The sequence below is a fragment of the Saccopteryx bilineata genome, chromosome X, assembly GCF_036850765.1.
Source record: "Saccopteryx bilineata isolate mSacBil1 chromosome X, mSacBil1_pri_phased_curated, whole genome shotgun sequence".
Lineage (NCBI taxonomy): Eukaryota > Metazoa > Chordata > Mammalia > Chiroptera > Emballonuridae > Saccopteryx > Saccopteryx bilineata.
The window spans coordinates 102,378,693-102,398,195 of NC_089502.1; the positions used below are offsets into that span (position 1 = coordinate 102,378,693).

Below are 19,503 nucleotides of genomic sequence, written 5' to 3' on the forward strand. Positions count from 1 at the left end.
TGAGATATACGCATTTCAATACTATTGCAGCATTATTCACGGTAACCAAGACCTGGAAACCACCCAAATGTCCATCAATGGATGAATAAATAGAAAGGATGTGGAAAATACACAGAACAGAATATTAACCAGCCACTAGTAAGGAGGACATGCAGCAACATGGATGAATTTTGAGTACATTCTGCTGACTAGATAAGCCAGACAGACACAGACAAGTACTCTGGGATGTCACCGATGTGTGGGCTCTAAAAATGTCAAACCTATTTTAAAAAAGACAGTAAAACTGCAGATTCCGGGGGATGAGTGTATGTGTGTGGGCAGAGAGTGGTAAGATTGATGGTGTTTAAGGGTACAGACTTGCAATGAATTACTACACAAACCATAGAGAGCTAATGTACAGTATATTGAATGCAGACAATAACACTGCACCACAAGCATGTGATGTGATCAATATTGTTATAACTACATTACAGTACATACACGTATGAAAGTATAATACCATGCCATGCACCTTAAATTACACAATATTACATGTCCAATTTACTCAATATAGAATAAAAAGAGAAACCTAGAGTATTAGTTTAATTTGGAGAAACTCAGTTCACTAATAAGCAATGCCCAAAACATAGGCTTCGTATACTGAAAACGCTCAGGGCTTTATCAGTCATTCAAGAAGTCTATTGTCGCCCACCAAGCAGGGGCTGAGGCCAGCCTCTCTTGCGCTCCCCGCCCCACCCCAACACAGATGAACCAAAGTGTGTTTCATGACAAGAATTGGAAACTACAGCTGAGGTGGGACTCCATCTCCTGGGGTACGTCCTTCTACATTGACTTTTGCTGTTCACTTTGAGCTTCTTCCTACGGCATCCAAACCTCGTGTCCTGCACTCTTTTTCCATGCGGAGTGAGGACGTAAGCGGAGAGGGTTTGCGTGGTTGACCTGGTCCTTGGGCTCTGTCACTTGTACTCATTCCTGTGGCCGTGACCCCATAGTTGCCTCGTTAGCGTCAGAAACAGGCACATGAACATCTCACTCTCATCTCTCTCATATTCCTGGGGACCCACAATGGAAACTGGTAACACAGTTATATCTTCCCAGTTCTCTCTGGTTTCAGAAGGTTCACTTTTGCCTAGAGCTTGTCTCTGGTCTCTCCTTCAAGGCTGACTGAAGTATGAACATGCTCTACTCCCTAATATTTCCCAAGGCTTTCTGCAAATTGAGACTTCCATGGACAGTGTAGGGGACTTCTTGGCTTCACGTCCTCTTCAACTCTTAGCACCCAAAGTCTTTAAAAATTACTTTATGTGGCCATTGAGTGTACATATCCCGTTTCATTTCTTGAACTTTGTGGAAAATGGATGTGGTGACTGTTTCAAAATAAAATTACCTACATTTGCTGAACAACATACTAGGGCAGGTGGTCTGGCAAAGGACTGTTGTGCCACCCTAGGGTGCCAGAGTACACTTCTGACACGGAGGCTAAAGAGTCGGCATCTCCGGGACACTGTGAAGCTGTGTGAGGACCGCGCAGGTCATATCTGATGTGTGCAACGTTTGCCGGGTTCTATTGTTTGCACGTTGTTAGTTTCACAATAAAATGTGCTTCTAGTAAAAAGTCATTCAGAATTGGAACCAGGAGAAATTGAGAACTTGATGTTGAACAAATCCTGTCCTCAACTGGCTCACGGGGACAAGGTGACGGGGGTTGGGGCGGGGGTCCTTGTGCTGGTAGCTGTCGGATACGGGCCCCGTATCTAGTGCGGGTGCTGTCTCTGCGACTGTGGGGCGGGCACTGCAACCCACTGCGCAGATGAGAACACCGAGGCTCTGAGAGGCCACATGACTGGCCCTACCTAGATCACGGGGCTCAGAGGAGCTGGGAGCGACACTGGGCCCAGATAAATTCTAGACGTGCCCTTCCTCCGCAGACACGCAGGGCATGAGTGGGCGGCACATGCATGTCCTGTTTGCACACCACTTTACCCACGTCCTACCTGCTTTCACGCGCAGGCCGCACCAGCCGCTCACAGCTGCCTGGGAGCTGAGCCAAGCAGGCTGAGCTCATGCTTCTACCCCTCTGACCCAGGCAAGGAAACTGAGGCCCAGAGGGATGACGTGAGTAAGAGTGCGCACCTCAGAGCAGGGCCACCTCAGAGTGCCTCTAGCCCAATCCCTTGCTGTGAGAGGTGGGGAGTCTACGGGCCAGGGAGACCAAAGGCAAAGCCAGGTCACGTGTGGAGGCGCTGGCAGAGCAGGGTCAGTGACCTCAGGCATGTGGGCTCCCTGCTCTGAGCCTGTCCCATCATGTGCACCACAAGGAACAGTAACTCCGCAGAGTATCAGCGAGGTCGGGAGGACACAGTGCACCGAAGTGTCGGCCCAGGGCCTGACGGTGATGGTGATAAATCAAGGAGGAGTAGCAGGCTGGACATCCAGGACTTTGCCAAGACAGATGTCTCAGGTGGCTGGGAGGGCATTGGCAGTCCCCTTTAAAGTGTAGGAGGAACCTCAGGGGTGGGAAGACGTGGGCCATGGGGATGTGGCTCAATGAAGGGAGATGAAGAGTGGCACGTGCAGGTGGGTGGGCGAGCAGTTGAGTGTCATCAGAGAGTGTTGAGAGGATGGGATGCCATCCCCAAGACACTGTGAGCCCCTCGAAGGCAGTGGTGGCAGACTGCAGGGGCCGGAGCACACACTTAAACTCAGAGGGCTCTGGGTGCCAGGCCCAGTGCTGCCACTTCCTGGCTGTGTGCCTCAGGGCGAGTGCCTGGTGCGCAGTAGGGCCTCAGGAAACACTTGGGAAGATGCCATGCCAGCTTCTGTGGCGGGGGGAACTGTATGAGGCCCAGGCTGGGGCGGGAGGGAGACCTGCCTTGGGGTCATGGTTGCCCTATGAGTGAGCAGGAAGGCCACCTCCACCGTGACCAGCCTGACCATCCCGGAGGTCCCACAGTCTGGCTGCATTCCCCAGGGCCCTCCTGCTTCCTCTGCTGCTCTCCTCCTCCTTGGCCACCCTGCAGAGGGTGGCGGGTGGGCCGCTGGGTAGGCTGACCATGGGGAAGGGGTGTGAGCAGGGGGTTGTTCTGTAAACCTGCAGGCCTGGGGAGCTGGTGACCTCCCAGCACCCTGTCTCTCATACCTGCTTTATCCTGCTTTCCAGATGAGCTGCCATAGCTCAAGTGCTCTCTGCACACAGTGCTCAAGCTCACACCTGTGGCCGATGCTGAGAGCCCCACATTCACGCATAAAAAGACTTGCGTATACTGTGTGCACAACAGTGTCTTGGAAGTTTCCCAGGCCGTGGGTGCCAGAAACATCATGTATCATTCATCAGGCCAGACCTAGGGCGCCAGGCATCCTTCCCCCACCGCTGCACTCCCACTCCCCACTCCCCAGGCCATGCCTCTGAAAACACAAAGGGAAGGGACTCCACTGTGTTCAGAATCACAGGTTGTACTGTTCGCCATGCAGAGACCCAGCAGCCCGGAAGACAATAATGACAGCATCAGGCAACGAGGCAGAAACCTACCTGAAGCCTGTCTTTACGGCAGGGGTGCAGACTGAGCCCGTTTCCTGGGGGTACAACTTATGCAGTCCCATAGGACCCTGCGCCCAGGAGGGCTCCACAGGTGACTCAATGCTCTGCTATTATTCTCTTGGAATTCTTAAGTTTTTGAGCAGGGGACCCACAGTTGCATTTTCTGCTGGGCCCAGGAAATTATGTAGCTGGGTCTGGGTCAGGATCCAGGTCTGGCAGAGAGGAGAAGCTCCCCGCAGGGAAAAGTGAGAGGCAGTGAGAGCAGGGGCCCTTTCACTACTCTCTGCGTCCTGTTAATCTGGGGTCCTGTCCTCCGAACGTGTGGACACCGCTGGAGACCCACCTGCGGAAGCTCCAGACAATGTGTTCCCGCTGCTGAGTCCTTCCCAGGAGCTGTCCCTGCCCCCTGTTGTCCAATGGAGGAACTGCAGAACCAGCCGCACCCCCACCCCATCCAATCCCAAACCCCAAAGAGACTGCCCAGTCTTAACCACACCATGACCCAGGCCTGGCCCTGGCCTCACTGGGACAGCCCTGCTTCCGTTGAAGGGTTTCTGAGCCCATAACAAGCCTCCAGTCAGGGCCACGGGCAATGGGCTTTCGAGGTCTGTGGCAGCTTTGTTTTCATTAAATCTACTCTCAGCAATCAAGGGCCCCTGGGAGGGATGAGGTCATGACCTAGAGTGCATGAGGAGGGAAGGGTTCCGGGCCGGTACCTCCAAAGGTGTGCATGGGGAGGTGGGTGCTGGTGGGTGACTGTGGACCCTGCCCTTCGGTGGGAAGGACAGTGGCATTAACCCATGGCTTCCACGCCATCCCTTCCCTTGCTTCTCCAGTGGACATCTAAGCGGCGCTGCACCGTGTAGAAAATCACCAAAGCCTCTCGAAACTCATCGGCTCCACACTCCCAGGCACCTCCACATCTCCCAGCACCCCGACTGCCGCTTAGGCTGAGGCGAGCTTCTCCCCACCCCACCCCACCCCCCGTCCCACAGAGCGCCCGAGGGCCGCTCAGAGAAACACGTGCGTGGGCAATGGAAGAAACCCCCCAACTCATTTTGCAACTTTAATGCGACACTGACACCAAAACCACAACGGCACAACAACAGCACACAGTGAAAGCAGGAGGGCAGAGAGCTTCGTCTTGCATGCCATCTTCAATAGACAGGCAGAGGCCGCCTAGAGTGCTATGTGAACACAGGGAGTCTGAGGAGGCACTCTGGCTGAGCCAGTGGCCGCTGCAGTTCTTCAGCGCTGTCTGTGAACACAGGACACAAAAGCAAACAGAAGTGCAAATCCAGGTGAAACAGTGAGGGATGCAAAGAACAAAACGAGGGTCCGTCCACGCGCTCATCGTTTCCCCTTCCCACGCCAGGCCTTCCGCCGACTTCTCACAGCCCCTCCTCAGCCCACCCTTCAGAGCCTCATTAATCGCCTGAAAAACCTTACTGGATCCAGGAGAAGAAGCTGGCACTCGTTCTGGCAGCATTTCTGGTCCGGATGGTGGAGCTGGTGCTAGGGCCATCGAGGATGTTGGTGTTGGCCCCACCATGGGTGCCACTGCTGATGCCAGCTCTCCAAGGGGCTCCCCTGTTGGCACGGTTGCTATTCAGAATGTACTGATGGTATCTGGCCCAGAAGGCAAAGGGGATCCTGGCCCAGGCGTCACCAAAGTCTCCGTCCTCATCCCAGGTCAGGAGCTCCACCTGTATGTCGTCCCAGCTCCAGCGTCCAGTCAGAGCTTCATCCCCAATGTTCATCTGGGCCCTCATCTGGGCCCGAGCCTGTTCCTCAGCCATATCCACATCCATCGTCTTGAAAGCATCATCCACAGCCTCCAAGAAATGAGCCTTCCAATCTCGGGGGTCTCGGTTCTGATTCTGCGACGTTAATAACAGCAACCATCCTAACTACTGCCCCACGTCCACTGAGCACCTGCTTCCGCCCTAGACCCTCTGGTGCACTGTTCGTAACCCCAAGGAACATGAAGACCACGGGAGTCGGGCTCCTCTTACTCTGGACCAGACCTGGGGTTTCACCCCACCCCTCACACCTGCTACGCCTGTGTACTTGGGCAAGTCACCTAGGAACCTTTCTGAGCCCGAGTCCTCCCTGGACCAACAGTCGGCATGAGGAGCCCGTGACTGAGAAACAGACAAGGGGCGGGAAGTGCCGGCCCCGGCCGCGGCCCGGGCTCTCCCTTACCTGGGCGATGAATCTCAGCACCCTCATCTTGCTGGTCTCATGGCAGGCCCGCAGGCCCCACAGGAATTCATACTCAGGTGGGCTGCTATTGGGGATCTTCCTGTATTCCAGATACCTCAGTGGGGAGGAAATAAACTTTGGCCCCCAGGCAGGCAGACCTGTTGTTGCGCCGATGGCTCCCAGGTGGCCGCTTCCCAGACCCTAGGCTGCAGCTCAGCCCCTGCAGGACTAGCCTGACCCTCCAGCCTGTGCCAACACCCAAGCTCACTCCCAGGGTTTTCTGCCTCCAATGCTGAGGCCTTTAAAGCTCGGGGCTGCCAGGTCCTGGCCAGCAGCCACAGGGCAGTGTGGGGGTGGGGGCGGCAGTGTAAGGTGTTTGTTCAGAGGAAGGACACAAGTTTCGTGCCCCTTGTCGCAATGACTGCCCGGATTCCTCTTGGGTGTGCTCTAAACAGAGGAGCCATTTCATCCGGCCCTCTGCTCTGAGCACACCCCGCCACAGGAAAGGATCGGGAAGGAAGAAAAAGTCAACCAAGAGCAGCGTACTCTGTATCCTCTCCCGCCCGTGTCCGCGCGCTCACACGCGTGCGAGCTGGTGCACCGGTGCGAGTGCACACGTTTCCTCCCAGGACCAAGGATTCGGTGGGCCCCGGCCAGAAAGGCAGGAGAGCTGGGCTCCAGGCCTGAATGGGCCCCTTACGCTCAAGCAGGGGATAGTCCCCTCCAGCCAGCAGGGGCACGTGCTGAATGGTGTGGTGGATGTAACACAATCCGCGCCGTGTTTTCAGTGAACGTGTGTCCCTTTCCCCCAAGAATGCCCTGGAATTCTACCCTCCCCCGCACGCACACAGCCCCACCCACACTCATCCCGGAGACCCCATCCCTCTAGTGTTAAGATAAGATGGGGAACGGCTTCCTCAGCCAGACCAGCACACACGGAAGGCCTGAGTGTGAGACAGAGTTAACTCGATCAGTACTTACTTCTGCTTCACGAAGTCGTCTGTAATGAGCCTCCTCAGATCACCAAGGAATGGGTGCCTCACCCTGAGGGCAAGGAAAGGAGTCTATGACGACAGCCGGTGGCAACACCCGCACGTGGGCAGGAGCACTCCCCACCGGGACTGAGCGCTTCCTGGCCTACGGGGGCAACCCCAGGAGGCCTGGGCATGCAGCAGGGGTCTGACGGCTACTTGTCAGCAATGGCCCACATCAGGGTTTGATGGAGCCCAGAATTCTGGTGGTTTCTCTTACATCTCCTCTCTGGGGACAGAGAGGGGACAGGGAGCACTGAAGGGGCTGAGCGCTCAGGACCATTTCGCCATGCACCCTGGTGAGACCCTTGGCGCTCTGCCTAGTCCAGGACGCCCACTGCCCCGCACCAGACCCTCAGGCTATTGCCATCCGGGAGTCCCCTGTGCCCAAGAACAATGCTGGGGCAGCGAGAGCCCGGAGAATATGATCATACCCAGGGCGCAGTCCCATCTTGCGTAGCGCCTCCCAGACGACAGCTGCCAGGGGAGAGGTGGTACAAGAATTTAGAACACGAGGGGGAGGTGGGGGTGGGGGGGCAGGCCTCCAGCTGCAGATCCAGCCACTCACCCTCGCTGGCACGGTTGCCATTCATGAAGATGACTCCCAGAATCACCAAGAGGAGGCTCAGTCTGGGCGTGTCCTTGGTCCTAAAGGTGTACAAGGGGGGCTCTTGTCCAGCAGCCACTCGCCCAAGAGACTACAGCCAGCTCACCCAATTAGCCTCCCCCAGATTGCTCTCCTACAGGGCGGTTCTTCCCACCCTGCGCATAGCTTGCCACCTCACCCGGGCAACTCAGTCCGCCACTTGAGGCTGCATCACTCCATCCATCAAATGTGGATGCTAACACCCCCCCCCCCCAAACACACACACAGGCTTCTGCCAAGGACGGGGTTAGGCTGCGAGAAGAAGCGCTTGCCAAAAGTGTGTCCAGAGGCCCATCCAAACCTTCCTGCCCTTTGCGCATGGGATCCACACTGGACAGGAAGCTCCCCCAGGAAGCTCCCCCAGGACCAAGCACTCAGCCACGCCCGGGTCAGGCACTTAGCAAGAAGAGGAAAGCAACAAGAAGCCTGCCTTCTTGGAAAGAAGGCGGCGGTTGGGCGGGAGGGGGGGTGGAGCCCTGACCACAGCAAAGCCTTCCCATCTGGTCATCTCCTGGCACCACTAACTGTGGTTGGCACAGCGTTAGGCCCTCCGGCCAGTTTTCCTATTTCTCTGAGAAGAGGGGAGGCACCACCAGGGAGGGCCACAGCCCTCCTGCCCTTTCTCACTTTCCCAGGAGGCGTGCTGTAGAATCCCGCGTGCAGACAAGAATGTACAGATGTTCTTCCTTGTCGATCTCCTTCAGGTGGATCCCAAACTTCTACACGGGGAGAAAACAAGAATGTGAGGTCAAAAAATCCATGCTGGGTGTCCTGCAGGCAGTCACGCCATTCCCTGTCAGAGCACTGCCTAGGCGGGAGGCAGTGCCGACACTCCGCCTACAGAGGCTGCAGGAGACAAGGCTGCCCTGCCACACAGCTGCACCGCATCCCCGCGCCCACCTTCTCCAGGGTGAATGTTGCTCGTTCAATGATCTCAGGGAAGTGCTCGTCGTATTCTCGGATGACGTCCCTCAGCATGTCTGCAGGAGGGGAAAGGTCGGGAAGGCACCTGGGCTGAGCAGGGGACACAGAGCTGCAGCCCCGCAGGTCAGCCCTGCTGAGGGGAGCTCAGGACCCCGTGTACTGTGCCCTTGGTGCCATCCAACAAGGCCTGCTAGTTGGGGGCACCTGATGGGGGGTAGGGCCCACTGGGGAGGGTTGGGGGAGGGGGGAGGGCAGAGCTCAGAGATGGGGCACAGTTCTCCACCTGAGCGCTTGATGGGGATCTTCTTGTAGTCCTTTATCATCAGATATTTCACCAACTTATTTGCCTGGAGAAGGGGAGGTGAAGGCATGAGTGAGCTCAAAGAAGTGGCCAGCAAGGGAGGAGGAGGGAGAGGGGGAAGGGCAGGCTCCTTACCCTCTCTTGCAGAAGGGCCACGTTGCGGGGTGGCAAGGGCAGTAGGTGCCTCGAGGGTACCTGGGACTGCGCAGACGTCGGGGACCAAGGGGCCGCCTGTGCCTGCTGGGCCGTCTGGGCCTGCACTGGCAACGGGGGCTGCGATGCTCTCCAGGACGGCGGGACTGCAGGAGGCTCTCGCTCCTCGTCACTGCTCTCGTACTCATCATCCAGGTGCTTGGACTGGAGCATTGGGGAGAGGAGAGACCCTAGGGCTACCAAGCTTACTGTGCCCAAGCCCCTGGCCACATCACCACCAGAGCAGATAGTGGGAAATAAGAGTAGTAGGAATGGCGGATGACATGTGCAGAGGGCTTGCCAAGTGCCAGGCACTGAACCAACCTCTAGGGACAGCTACGTGAAGTGAAAACATACGAGCACACTTGTGTTGTAGAAACTTGGACAAGTTGAGAGAAGGAGAGAAGAAGGGAAGGAAAGGGAGGAGAAGGGAGGGGAGGGGAGGGGAGTGCAGGGGAGAAGAGGGGACAGCAGAGAGAAAGGAAAAGAACAAGGGGGTCCGGAGAGGGCAGGGAGGCCTCACCTTCTTTGTCCTCTTGCCTCCCATCCTGGCCCAGGGCTCAGCACCTGTCTCAGCAGTGGCAGCTGCCCCCTCAGGCGCAGGGGCGCTCGTGGCCATCTTGGCCTTGGCAGCAGCAGCTGCCACAACATTCTCAGGCTCCACCCACCGAGTCTTGGCGAGAGCCTTCCCAGACTTGGTTGTCTTGGGCCGCATGGCTGCCCCCTCCCCAGCAGATGCTGCCTGGGGCACCCTGCAGGCACCACTGGGGCCCTCTGTGGCAGCCTCCTGGGCCGGGACAGATCTCTTGGAGCGTGGGAAGGCTATGCCACTGACACCTGCCGGCTGGGTGAAATCAAACACATCATTCTGACCCAGAAGGCTTCTCTTGGGCTGGGTGGCACCCTCCTCATTGACACATGGAGACTGAGAGGAAGCACAGGCAGTGCTGGGACCCTCGGTAGCAGCCTTCTGCACCTGGGAGGCTGGCTGGGGCTGCGAGAACGTTGCCCGAGCCCCAGAGGCAGCCATCTCACTCCTAACTGGCATCTGGGAGCTGTGCAGAGAAGCGACGGTTGGCTCAGGGGCGGCTCTCTGAGCATCAGCCACATATACCATGGGATGAGTGTTGTCTCTGAAGACCTGGTCTGTGGGTAGTGGGTGGCTATTGATCACCTGATTGAAGGCAGCACGGGCCTCACGGGCAGCAGCCCGAGCAGCACGGTTGGCGGCGGCAGATCGGGCTACATTGGCAGCCCGAGCCTCCGCCTCATTGGCAAGTGTGTCTGGATCCAGCTGCAATGCCTCCACCAGAGTCTGGGCCAGCTCAGGGTTCTCCAGTTCCCAGGGCTCATTCTGCAAGGCCGGAGAGAAGGGTAGGGGAAGGCGCAAGGCAGAGAACTTCGCACACTCGCATCATGCTTCCCTGTGCCGGCCAGCTCCTCCAGGCAGCCGGCCAGGCCCCACCACTCCCAACACCCTCCCTGGACCCCCTTTCTCCCAGCAGAATAGGGATGGTTTGCTTTGGAATGGCTAGGCAGCCCTTACCCATCAACCCTCCCCTTCACCCACTCCCCTCTGCATACCACCCCCCCTCAGTTTAGCAGGGGCAGCAGGGGGCCAAGAAGGAGTCTCACCGCCAGGAAGCGAAGGCTTGAACCCAAGCTCCCAAAGACTCGGAGGAGATGCATGTCAAAGCTGGTGAAGGTGCCATAGCCTCCGAAAGCACCGAATTCTTCATAGTCGTTTCCTTCAGCCATCGCTTCCTCTCTGACTTCACCGCTACCCTCATCCATGTCTACAGCGTTGTAGCTTTCCGATCCCAGGTGGAAGCGTCCTTCAGCCATGAAGAAGACAGCTCAGCCTGAGAGGGAGGGTGAGGCTTCCTCAGGAGGAGAAGGAGGGATCCAGTGGAGGCCGGATCTATCAGGAGGTGGAGGGGGGGCGGCCATCATGCACTTACTAGGCAGTAGGGGTGGGAGGTGAAGTCTGATGGGCTAGACTCTGCCAGAGAGAGGCCCTAAGAGCGGAATAGAAGAGATCGGAGGAGACCTACCCACCCACACCCACACTGAAAATGGACCTTGATTGAGGTCCTGGCAGGCTCCCCATTCCAGCGGGTCTCAAGATCCCCAAAGAGGGTGGATGCATCCAGAGAAGGAGAGACAAAGGGCCTGAATATATGCTGGGAGCCAGGGTGAAGGGGGAGCAGATGGGATGTGAGGGCTCAGACGCATGGGGACCGCAGAAAGCCCTGGGAAACTGAAGCCCGGGGAGCCTTGGGCACGTTCAGGTGGGCGGGGCCGGGGGTTCAGGGGATCTGGTCAGTTTGGACTCACTTTCCTTTCCTTTCCTTTCGGGAACTCTAGGGATTAATGGGGTCGGGACTTCCGAGTAGATGAGGCTCCAACTGAAGCGCTGGAGGTCTCAAATCCCGGGATTGCAACTCCAGGAAGGGTGCAAAGCGGTCCGCTGGGTAGGAGTGACCTAGGAGCGATCTAGGAGTGGTTGGGTGGGGATAGGGCCTGGGTCTAAGGCGGCTCAGCTCGGAGCACACGGATCTGCTAAAGCGGTTCGGTTCGTGGGATCCGGTGTCAGCAGGGCTCGGATCCGGGACCGTGGGCCTGGCAGCGGAGGGAATGGGGCTCCTATCTAGACCGCGGGTCTGATGGTATTCCGGCTTTGCGTGCTTGGGCTTTGTTCAGCTCCGGGGGTGGGGGTGGGGAGCATTGTAGGAGGTGGGGTGCGTTGTGCGGGGACGGGTGGCGCAGCGTGCCGGGTTCCACTCGCCCTCACCCGGTCCTGTCTGACGCTGGATCCTTACCTTCCCCGGGTCTCCAATGGCGTCGGTCCTCAGTACCAGGAACCCCGCAACCGCGCCCTCGCCTACTGCTGCCAGCACAGCAGCTCCGACCACCCCGCCCCTTTCCTCCGCACACCAGCCCCCAACCCGTGGCTGGGCGGCCTGCGCATGCGCCGACCCCTACAGCCCGCCCGCTTTCCCAACAAAAGCCCTGGCCACCGGGTCCCCGGTGCGCATGCGATTCCGCGGGTGGGCCGACGGGTTCGGGTAGGGGGCGTTTTCTCCCTCGCTTCCGATTCCCCTTTCCACCCCGCCTCTGAGAGCAGGCGCGCGCACTCACGCCCCGTAGTGCAGTTCAACCCACCGGATCACCTCCCGCCCCCCACTTTCGCAGCTCTGCCCTCTCCCTTCCCCCTTAAGCTCCAGTGTGGTCTGGAATTCGCGATGCCCCGGTTCCCCAGCAGCACTCCTAGGTCACAAATACAGAGTTCTCTAGCGCCTAGGAAAATGCAAATGGCCAGAGGATGCCAGTTCCCTTTGTGCTCCCCTCCACTATCCATCTCCGTGGCCCCAGGCACACTGGGAACATCCGCTTCCTCAAGCACTCCATGCAGCTTGCACATCACAGCCAGGTCTGTGATGGGGGCTTGTTTTTCTCTCACAGCTGCCCTGAGAGGTGGCTGTCAGCATCCCCATTGTACAGATCAGAAAGCTGAGGTTACAGACACATTGCATGAACCAATTGTATGAGGCCACAGAGCCAGTAGACAGAAGATGCGGATTTGGGGCCCCATGTTCCACTAGTGCTGGCCTGGGGACTGAGACTCCCTCCCCTCTTCAGTGTCAGCCACTGCTCCAACATCCACCTCCCTTGCCCTGTCAACACCTGTTCCAAACAAGCAAGGTTTGCCTTCTCTGAGTCCTAAGCTCATGTTCTGCCTCTGGGGGGACACCGGTAGAAGCCCCACAGCCCCCACCGTGTCTCATCTTTGTGGATCCATCCAGGTGTGGGAATTGTTCCTTGGGGTCTGCTTCCAGCTCGGACTGTCAGGCCTCTTTGCACAGAGTGGCACAAACACGCTGTCCCTGAGGCCTTCCTGGTGTCCACAGGAGCGGCCAGGACAACCAGGCACTTGTGTGTCTGAGCCTCGGCAAGCCCTGATTCAGAGGAAATGTTTGTCTTGGTCCCTTCCAGGGCTTGGGCCTGGGGAAGCCTTGGTTTGGGGGGGGGGGGCGGGAGCTGGGCCGAGCTTTAGAGTTCCAGGATAGAGTGCTGGGCCAGTCAGTCTGTCCGGGGGCCTGTGTGAGCTTACTCAGGTCACCTGACAATCTCTGAGCCCAGTTTCTCAATATGCAAAATGGGAAGCACCAGAAGCACTCACTGGGGTCCTACCCAAGGACACACAGGCGTGCTGCTCCCAGAACGACACGGAGAGACTGCTTTGGAGGGAGAAAACGCTTTGTTCTTGAGAAGCCACTGAGCCATTTCACCCGCAGGTGTTGTAAAGTACCAAAGGCTACAGAATTAATATTAATATTATAAGAGGCTTGGAGAAGATTTTATTAATTTGAGTTAAGGTGTGCAGAGAAATTCTGAGACTAGTCTCTGTACTGTGTGATTGGCATAGTCAGGATAGCCCTTGGCATTGTATTGTAAATGCAAAGGGGAGGGAAACTTGGATCCCCAGACATTCCACCACACCTGTGGGGAAAAGCCTGAATGGCTAGCCAGGTACAGGGAGAGAAAAGCCAAAATAAACCTTTTCTTATAGCAATGAGCCATTCGCGGGCATTTGTCCCCACAGAAACTACCTTTCCTATGTAAATGCGTGTGTGACTCTGGGCAGAGAGATGGCAGATAAACACTAGATAATATAGGAATGCCTTTAATATGTAAAGAGACATCTTTCTACCATTGTGTTGGCTTGTAAATTTTGTTTTCTCCAAAATGATGTATGGCTTGCAAATGGAACGTAATCCTATCATGTTAAAGGACATATGACTATAACCAATAGTGGTAAGGGGCTCCTAATTGCAATTTTTGCTTCTGTACTGCCCACTTACAAAACTATGAAAACTAAGTAGAACGAAGGGCCGGCGAGCTCTACCTCAGATTTCTGTTGGAGCTGCTGCTGCTTGGCCAAGCTAGACAATAAAGTTTTGACGTGTAAACGAGGGACCTTGTTCCTGTCTTTCATGTTTTGGGTCCCTCTGAATTTGGCTTAACAGTTCTCATCTCAAATTGAGACTGTGCATTTTTACACAAACTATGCTAGACTTTTCTATTCATTTTTATATCACTGTCTCCAAGACTCTTGTGTATGAACAGAAGTTATTGCTAGGACCACAGCTTGGACTCTCCGGGGACCAATGTCAATTCTGCCTGGCTGAATGGCTTTCCTATGCTGTTGCGTAGCAACCACTCTTGTCAGCTGCCTGTGTCTGTCTCTTCAGCCCTTCCTGGCAAACACGTTTCTGGGGGTGGTGAGCAGAGCCTGGAAATGAAAGCTGTGACAACCACTATATGCTCATAGAAAGTGCTGTGTTCCCATGTCAGAGTGACCTGTGCTATTTTTCTTCTTCTTTTTTTTTTTTTTTACAAAAACCACAGTACACTTTCATGTTTGTTTCTTTTTCCACTTATTTTTCATTTCTCTTTCTTTTCATTGAGATAGAATTGGCATATCACTTTATATTCGTTTCAGGTGTACGACATAAAGATTCGTTATTTTTATATATTGTGAAACAAGCACCACAATAGGGTCTAGATAACAGCCATCACCACACAGAGTTACAATTTTTTTCTCATGTTGCCAACTTTTATTATGTTCTTTTTTGTAACAGCCTCTCTATATGCTATATGTTATGTGACCATATATGCTAATATGATAACTCCAGAACCTGTATCCCCAGCTTGAACTTTACCTTTGGGCTCCAGGTCCATCTGGTCACTCTCCTACCTGACGTGTCCACTGGGCTGTGTCAGGGCCTCCTCGCAGAAAGTCTGTCTTGAACCGGTATTACCCACGCCTTCCACACACTCACACCCTCCCTCTTGTTTTTGAAACTCCTGTTTTTTCTCAGTACGTGGCACCATTTGCCACTCAGATTGTCCATGAGGCTCTGTTTGTGCTCAGTCTCCCTGTGCCGCAGCCTGTCAGCTGTCCTGGCGTGAAACCGGGGGAACTGGGCTATCTGCGGGCTCCCCTTCCTAGTTTCCCTTCTCTAGGATTTCACTGTCCTGTGTCCTTATGATGCCATGACGTAAAACTTTATTTTATTTTATTTTTTGTTTATAGATATTCAGGTGGGATAGTCAGTTGGGTTACTTATAATTTGCCATGTTGGACGCATGATAGTACTTAAATTTTCCTAACATTGAAAGTTTTTTAGTGATCCCTATTCTTTGGAGGTGTATCCCATTTTGTATGCACCCAATCTAAGATCTATCTAAGTGACTCTGCACAGGTAATGCATAGTGTGCATTCATGCCATTTTACTTATCAATTCCCCCAGGAACAATCATTTTATTCCAGCCAATGGAATAAAAAAAAATTAGGGTTTTTAAGCAAGAGGGTTTTATATTAGTTTTTATGTTCATTTTTACCTTGAGAATATTATATTGAGTGAAATAACTAAATCAGGAAAAGCTAAGAACTATATGATTCCACACATAGATGGAATATAAAACTGTGACTCATGGACATAGGTAAAAGTGGTTGGTTACCAGGCGTGAGGGAGGGGAAGGGAAGTAAAGGGGGAAGTACACGGCGACAGAAAATGTTTTGACTTTGGGTGACAAGCACACAACTTAATCAACAGTTCAAATGCTATAGAAATGTTTACCTGAAACCTATGTACTCTTATTGGTCAATGTCATCCCATTATATTTAATTTTCTAAGTATATCTTTCTATGATACCGGCAAGAAATAATGCTTCCACAAAGGCTTCCCAAGGAACTGGAAATGCTTGTTCCACATTCGTCCCTTGGGGCATTATGTTCTACTTGGTCGTTTGGCATTTTCTCTCCTTTTCTGAGTTCATATCAGAATGGCAGTGATCTTCTGCACTCCTGTGGTTCATGATGATGCAAAAGGAGGTCTACTAGCAATCAGAATGACTGTTGGTAAAAGGACTTACTAAGTCCTCTTAAATTTTAGTGGTTCCTCCTCACATTTGCCCCTTCCTCTGGAGCTCATGCACCAACCTCGCATACCATGAAGCCAGTTTCTGTTTTAAGTTGGCCTTGCAATCATTTTTACCTCAATTTATCTTTCAGTATTTAGATCTTCACATGTAGTCTGTCCAATTTGGCAAACACATCTTTCTGTGAAATCATTACCTTTTGCTATTCCTTAGTTTTACCACTTAGAGCTAGCTGTAAATGCTCATTTCAGGTCCTTTTGCTTAAGTACTGTTACATAGTTAGCTATTGTTTTTCATTGCATAGAATATTATTTGGTGTACCTTACATTTTGCAATTGTATTGAAATACACAACATATATCACTACTGTTCTTTTTGGAAAAGCTTTCAGTTATTATTGTTTTATATTGATAATGTTTTACACTATTATTTTTGGCTTCTTACGACTCGCTACCTTTATTCTGAAAAAGAAGAGTCCGAGGACAAAAAGGATTTATTTGATGATAAATTTTCCTTGATGACCACTCTCTGAAAGAAGCCTCACACGTATGCTGGTTGATCAGCCTCTTGGTTATGTCCATGTTAACTGTCAGGGCTGCTGTTTGCTATTAGAAAACCAATGTTGCGCTCTCTTAAGCTTTTACCATGTTTTCTTTCCTCTGTCCTCCCCCCAAAAAAGCTCCATTTTGAGATCACACCCATGCTGCACATATCATCACCCAAAGATTCCCAAAACTGTAATCATTGTAAACTTTTACTTACCACATGTCTCAGGAGAAGGGAGGGGAAGTTCTTAAGGCAAAACTAAGATCATCATGTTATAGTAGAATTAATATGCTTAACACCTCTCCATTTCAGTTCCTTCAAACCTTCAAGGTGTTTCCTATATTTCTCTAACAGTTTGAGGTTACAATTCTGAGCCATGGTGAATTATAACAAAACACAGAGCTTGTGAAATATTAGAATATAAATGCCAAAATATGGTTGTTTGTTTCCACGGAGTCTCATTAACATATATAAAGAAAAAGGTGCTTGGGAACAAGTGATAATGGTTACAACCTCCAATAGGCTTCTGGTATTACATTTTCTATTTCACTTTAGAGGTGTAATATATTGAATTCTCAATACAAGAAGAAGGGCAACATTCATATAGAATTCCTGTTTTGTCATTGAGAGGATTAAAATTCTTTCCAGTGCCCCCCATTGGGGAATTCTCCAAGGTACATTATACAAAAGACTTGATAAGGTATTTCCTGTCTCTCTTTCTTTGAAAGCAATGCATATATGTATTAGTCTATTACCTTTACAATATGTGTTTACCACTTGGCCAAGGAATTGCACCTTTATTCAGAATGTGAAATGTATTCTTGTCCTTGTCCCTTTCCTTGCACCCTCATCATTGATAAATCTCAGCTACTAGCCTGTTTTGGACAAAAGAAATGAGTGGAGTGGACCTTCATTGTCTTGATTTTTATACATGCTTCCAACATGACAAATTATAAGTAACCCAACTGACTATCCCACCTGAATATCTATAAACAAACAAAATAAAATAAAGTTTTACGTCATGGCATCACAAGCCACACAGGACAGTGAAATCCTACAGAAGGGAAACAAGGAAGGGGAGCCCGCAGATAGCCCAGTTCCCCCGGTTTCACGCCAGGACAGCTGACAGGCTGCGGCACAGGGAGACTGAGCACAAACAGAGCCTCATGGACAATCTGAGTGGCAAATGGTGCCACGTACTGAGAAAAAACAGGAGTTTCAAAAACAAGAGGGAGGGTGTGAGTGTGTGGAAGGCGTGGGTAATACCGGTTCAAGACAGACTTTCTGCGAGGAGGCCCTGACACAGCCCAGTGGACACGTCAGGTAGGAGAGTGACCAGATGGACCTGGAGCCCAAAGGTAAAGTTCAAGCTGGGGATACAGGTTCTGGAGTTATCATATTAGCATATATGGTCACATAACATATAGCATATAGAGAGGCTGTTACAAAAAAGAACATAATAAAAGTTGGCAACATGAGAAAAAAATTGTAACTCTGTGTGGTGATGGCTGTTATCTAGACCCTATTGTGGTGCTTGTTTCACAATATATAAAAATAACGAATCTTTATGTCGTACACCTGAAACGAATATAAAGTGATATGCCAATTCTATCTCAATGAAAAGAAAGAGAAATGAAAAATAAGTGGAAAAAGAAACAAACATGAAAGTGTACTGTGGTTTTTGTAAAAAAAAAAAAAAGAAGAAGAAAAATAGCACAGGTCACTCTGACATGGGAACACAGCACTTTCTATGAGCATATAGTGGTTGTCACAGCTTTCATTTCCAGGCTCTGCTCACCACCCCCAGAAACGTGTTTGCCAGGAAGGGCTGAAGAGACAGACACAGGCAGCTGACAAGAGTGGTTGCTACGCAACAGCATAGGAAAGCCATTCAGCCAGGCAGAATTGACATTGGTCCCCGGAGAGTCCAAGCTGTGGTCCTAGCAATAACTTCTGTTCATACACAAGAGTCTTGGAGACAGTGATATAAAAATGAATAGAAAAGTCTAGCATAGTTTGTGTAAAAATGCACAGTCTCAATTTGAGATGAGAACTGTTAAGCCAAATTCAGAGGGACCCAAAACATGAAAGACAGGAACAAGGTCCCTCGTTTACACGTCAAAACTTTATTGTCTAGCTTGGCCAAGCAGCAGCAGCTCCAACAGAAATCTGAGGTAGAGCTCGCCGGCCCTTCGTTCTACTTAGTTTTCATAGTTTTGTAAGTGGGCAGTACAGAAGCAAAAATTGCAATTAGGAGCCCCTTACCACTATTGGTTATAGTCATATGTCCTTTAACATGATAGGATTACGTTCCATTTGCAAGCCATACATCATTTTGGAGAAAACAAAATTTACAAGCCAACACAATGGTAGAAAGATGTCTCTTTACATATTAAAGGCATTCCTATATTATCTAGTGTTCATCTGCCATCTCTCTGCCCAGAGTCACACACGCATTTACATAGGAAAGGTAGTTTCTGTGGGGACAAATGCCCGCGAATGGCTCATTGCTATAAGAAAAGGTTTATTTTGGCTTTTCTCTCCCTGTACCTGGCTAGCCATTCAGGCTTTTCCCCACAGGCGTGGTGGAATGTCTGGGGATCCAAGTTTCCCTCCCCTTTGCATTTACAATACAATGCCAAGGGCTATCCTGACTATGGCAATCACACAGTACAGAGACTAGTCTCACAATTTCTCTGCACACCTTAACTCAAATTAATAAAATCTTCTCCAAGCCTCTTATAATATTAATATTAATTCTGTAGCCTTTGGTACTTTACAACACCTGCGGGTGAAATGGCTCAGTGGCTTCTCAAGAACAAAGCGTTTTCTCCCTCCAAAGCAGCCTCTCCGTGTCGTTCTGGGAGCAGCACGCCTGTGTGTCCTTGGGTAGGACCCCAGTGAGTGCTTCTGGTGCTTCCCATTTTGCATATTGAGAAACTGGGCTCAGAGATTGTCAGGTGACCTGAGTAAGCTCACACAGGCCCCCGGACAGACTGACTGGCCCAGCACTCTATCCTGGAACTCTAAAGCTCGGCCCAGCTCCCGCCCCCCCCCCAAACCAAGGCTTCCCCAGGCCCAAGCCCTGGAAGGGACCAAGACAAACATTTCCTCTGAATCAGGGCTTGCCGAGGCTCAGACACACAAGTGCCTGGTTGTCCTGGCCGCTCCTG

General features: G+C 52.2%; 1 protein-coding gene and 1 non-coding gene across 5 annotated transcripts; both read right to left on the reverse strand.

Moving 5' to 3' along the window:
- Window positions 1-4,591: 4,591 nt before the first annotated feature.
- LOC136317210 (melanoma-associated antigen D4-like) lies at window positions 4,592-11,807 on the reverse strand. 4 transcript variants are annotated; one of them, XR_010727848.1, is made up of 14 exons: window positions 11,660-11,807; window positions 10,473-10,699; window positions 9,361-10,191; window positions 8,781-9,002; window positions 8,628-8,691; window positions 8,321-8,400; window positions 8,048-8,139; window positions 7,343-7,422; window positions 7,209-7,251; window positions 6,725-6,787; window positions 5,744-5,858; window positions 5,245-5,418; window positions 4,988-5,128; window positions 4,592-4,796 (listed from the first exon to the last, which is right to left on the reverse strand). XR_010727848.1 is itself a non-coding variant. In XM_066249839.1 (13 exons), exons 2-13 carry the CDS (start codon window positions 10,680-10,682, stop codon window positions 4,787-4,789), a joined length of 2,241 nt encoding a protein of 746 aa, XP_066105936.1. In that variant the 5' UTR covers window positions 10,683-10,699; window positions 11,660-11,807; the 3' UTR covers window positions 4,592-4,786. The 4 variants fall into 4 exon arrangements, 3 of the variants coding, with proteins under 3 accessions (XP_066105936.1, XP_066105938.1, XP_066105939.1); XM_066249839.1 differs by having other exon boundaries at window positions 4,988-5,418; XM_066249841.1 differs by having other exon boundaries at window positions 4,988-5,418; window positions 10,473-10,758; window positions 11,660-11,800.
- LOC136318051 (small nucleolar RNA SNORA11) lies at window positions 6,107-6,238 on the reverse strand. Its single transcript, XR_010728017.1, has one exon. It is a non-coding gene; the product is annotated as a small nucleolar RNA SNORA11 (small nucleolar RNA).
- Window positions 11,808-19,503: the final 7,696 nt, after the last annotated feature.

Coding starts and splice junctions, on each gene's coding strand:
- LOC136317210 (XM_066249839.1), bottom strand. CDS start 10,682: ATGGCTGAAGGACGCTTCCACCTGGGATCGGAAAGCTACAACGCTGTA. Junction 9,003..9,360: donor GAGGCAAGAGGACAAAGAAG/GTGAGGCCTCCC, acceptor CCAATGCTCCAG/TCCAAGCACCTGGATGATGA. Junction 5,419..5,743: donor TGCTGAGATTCATCGCCCAG/GTAAGGGAGAGC, acceptor TTAACGTCGCAG/AATCAGAACCGAGACCCCCG.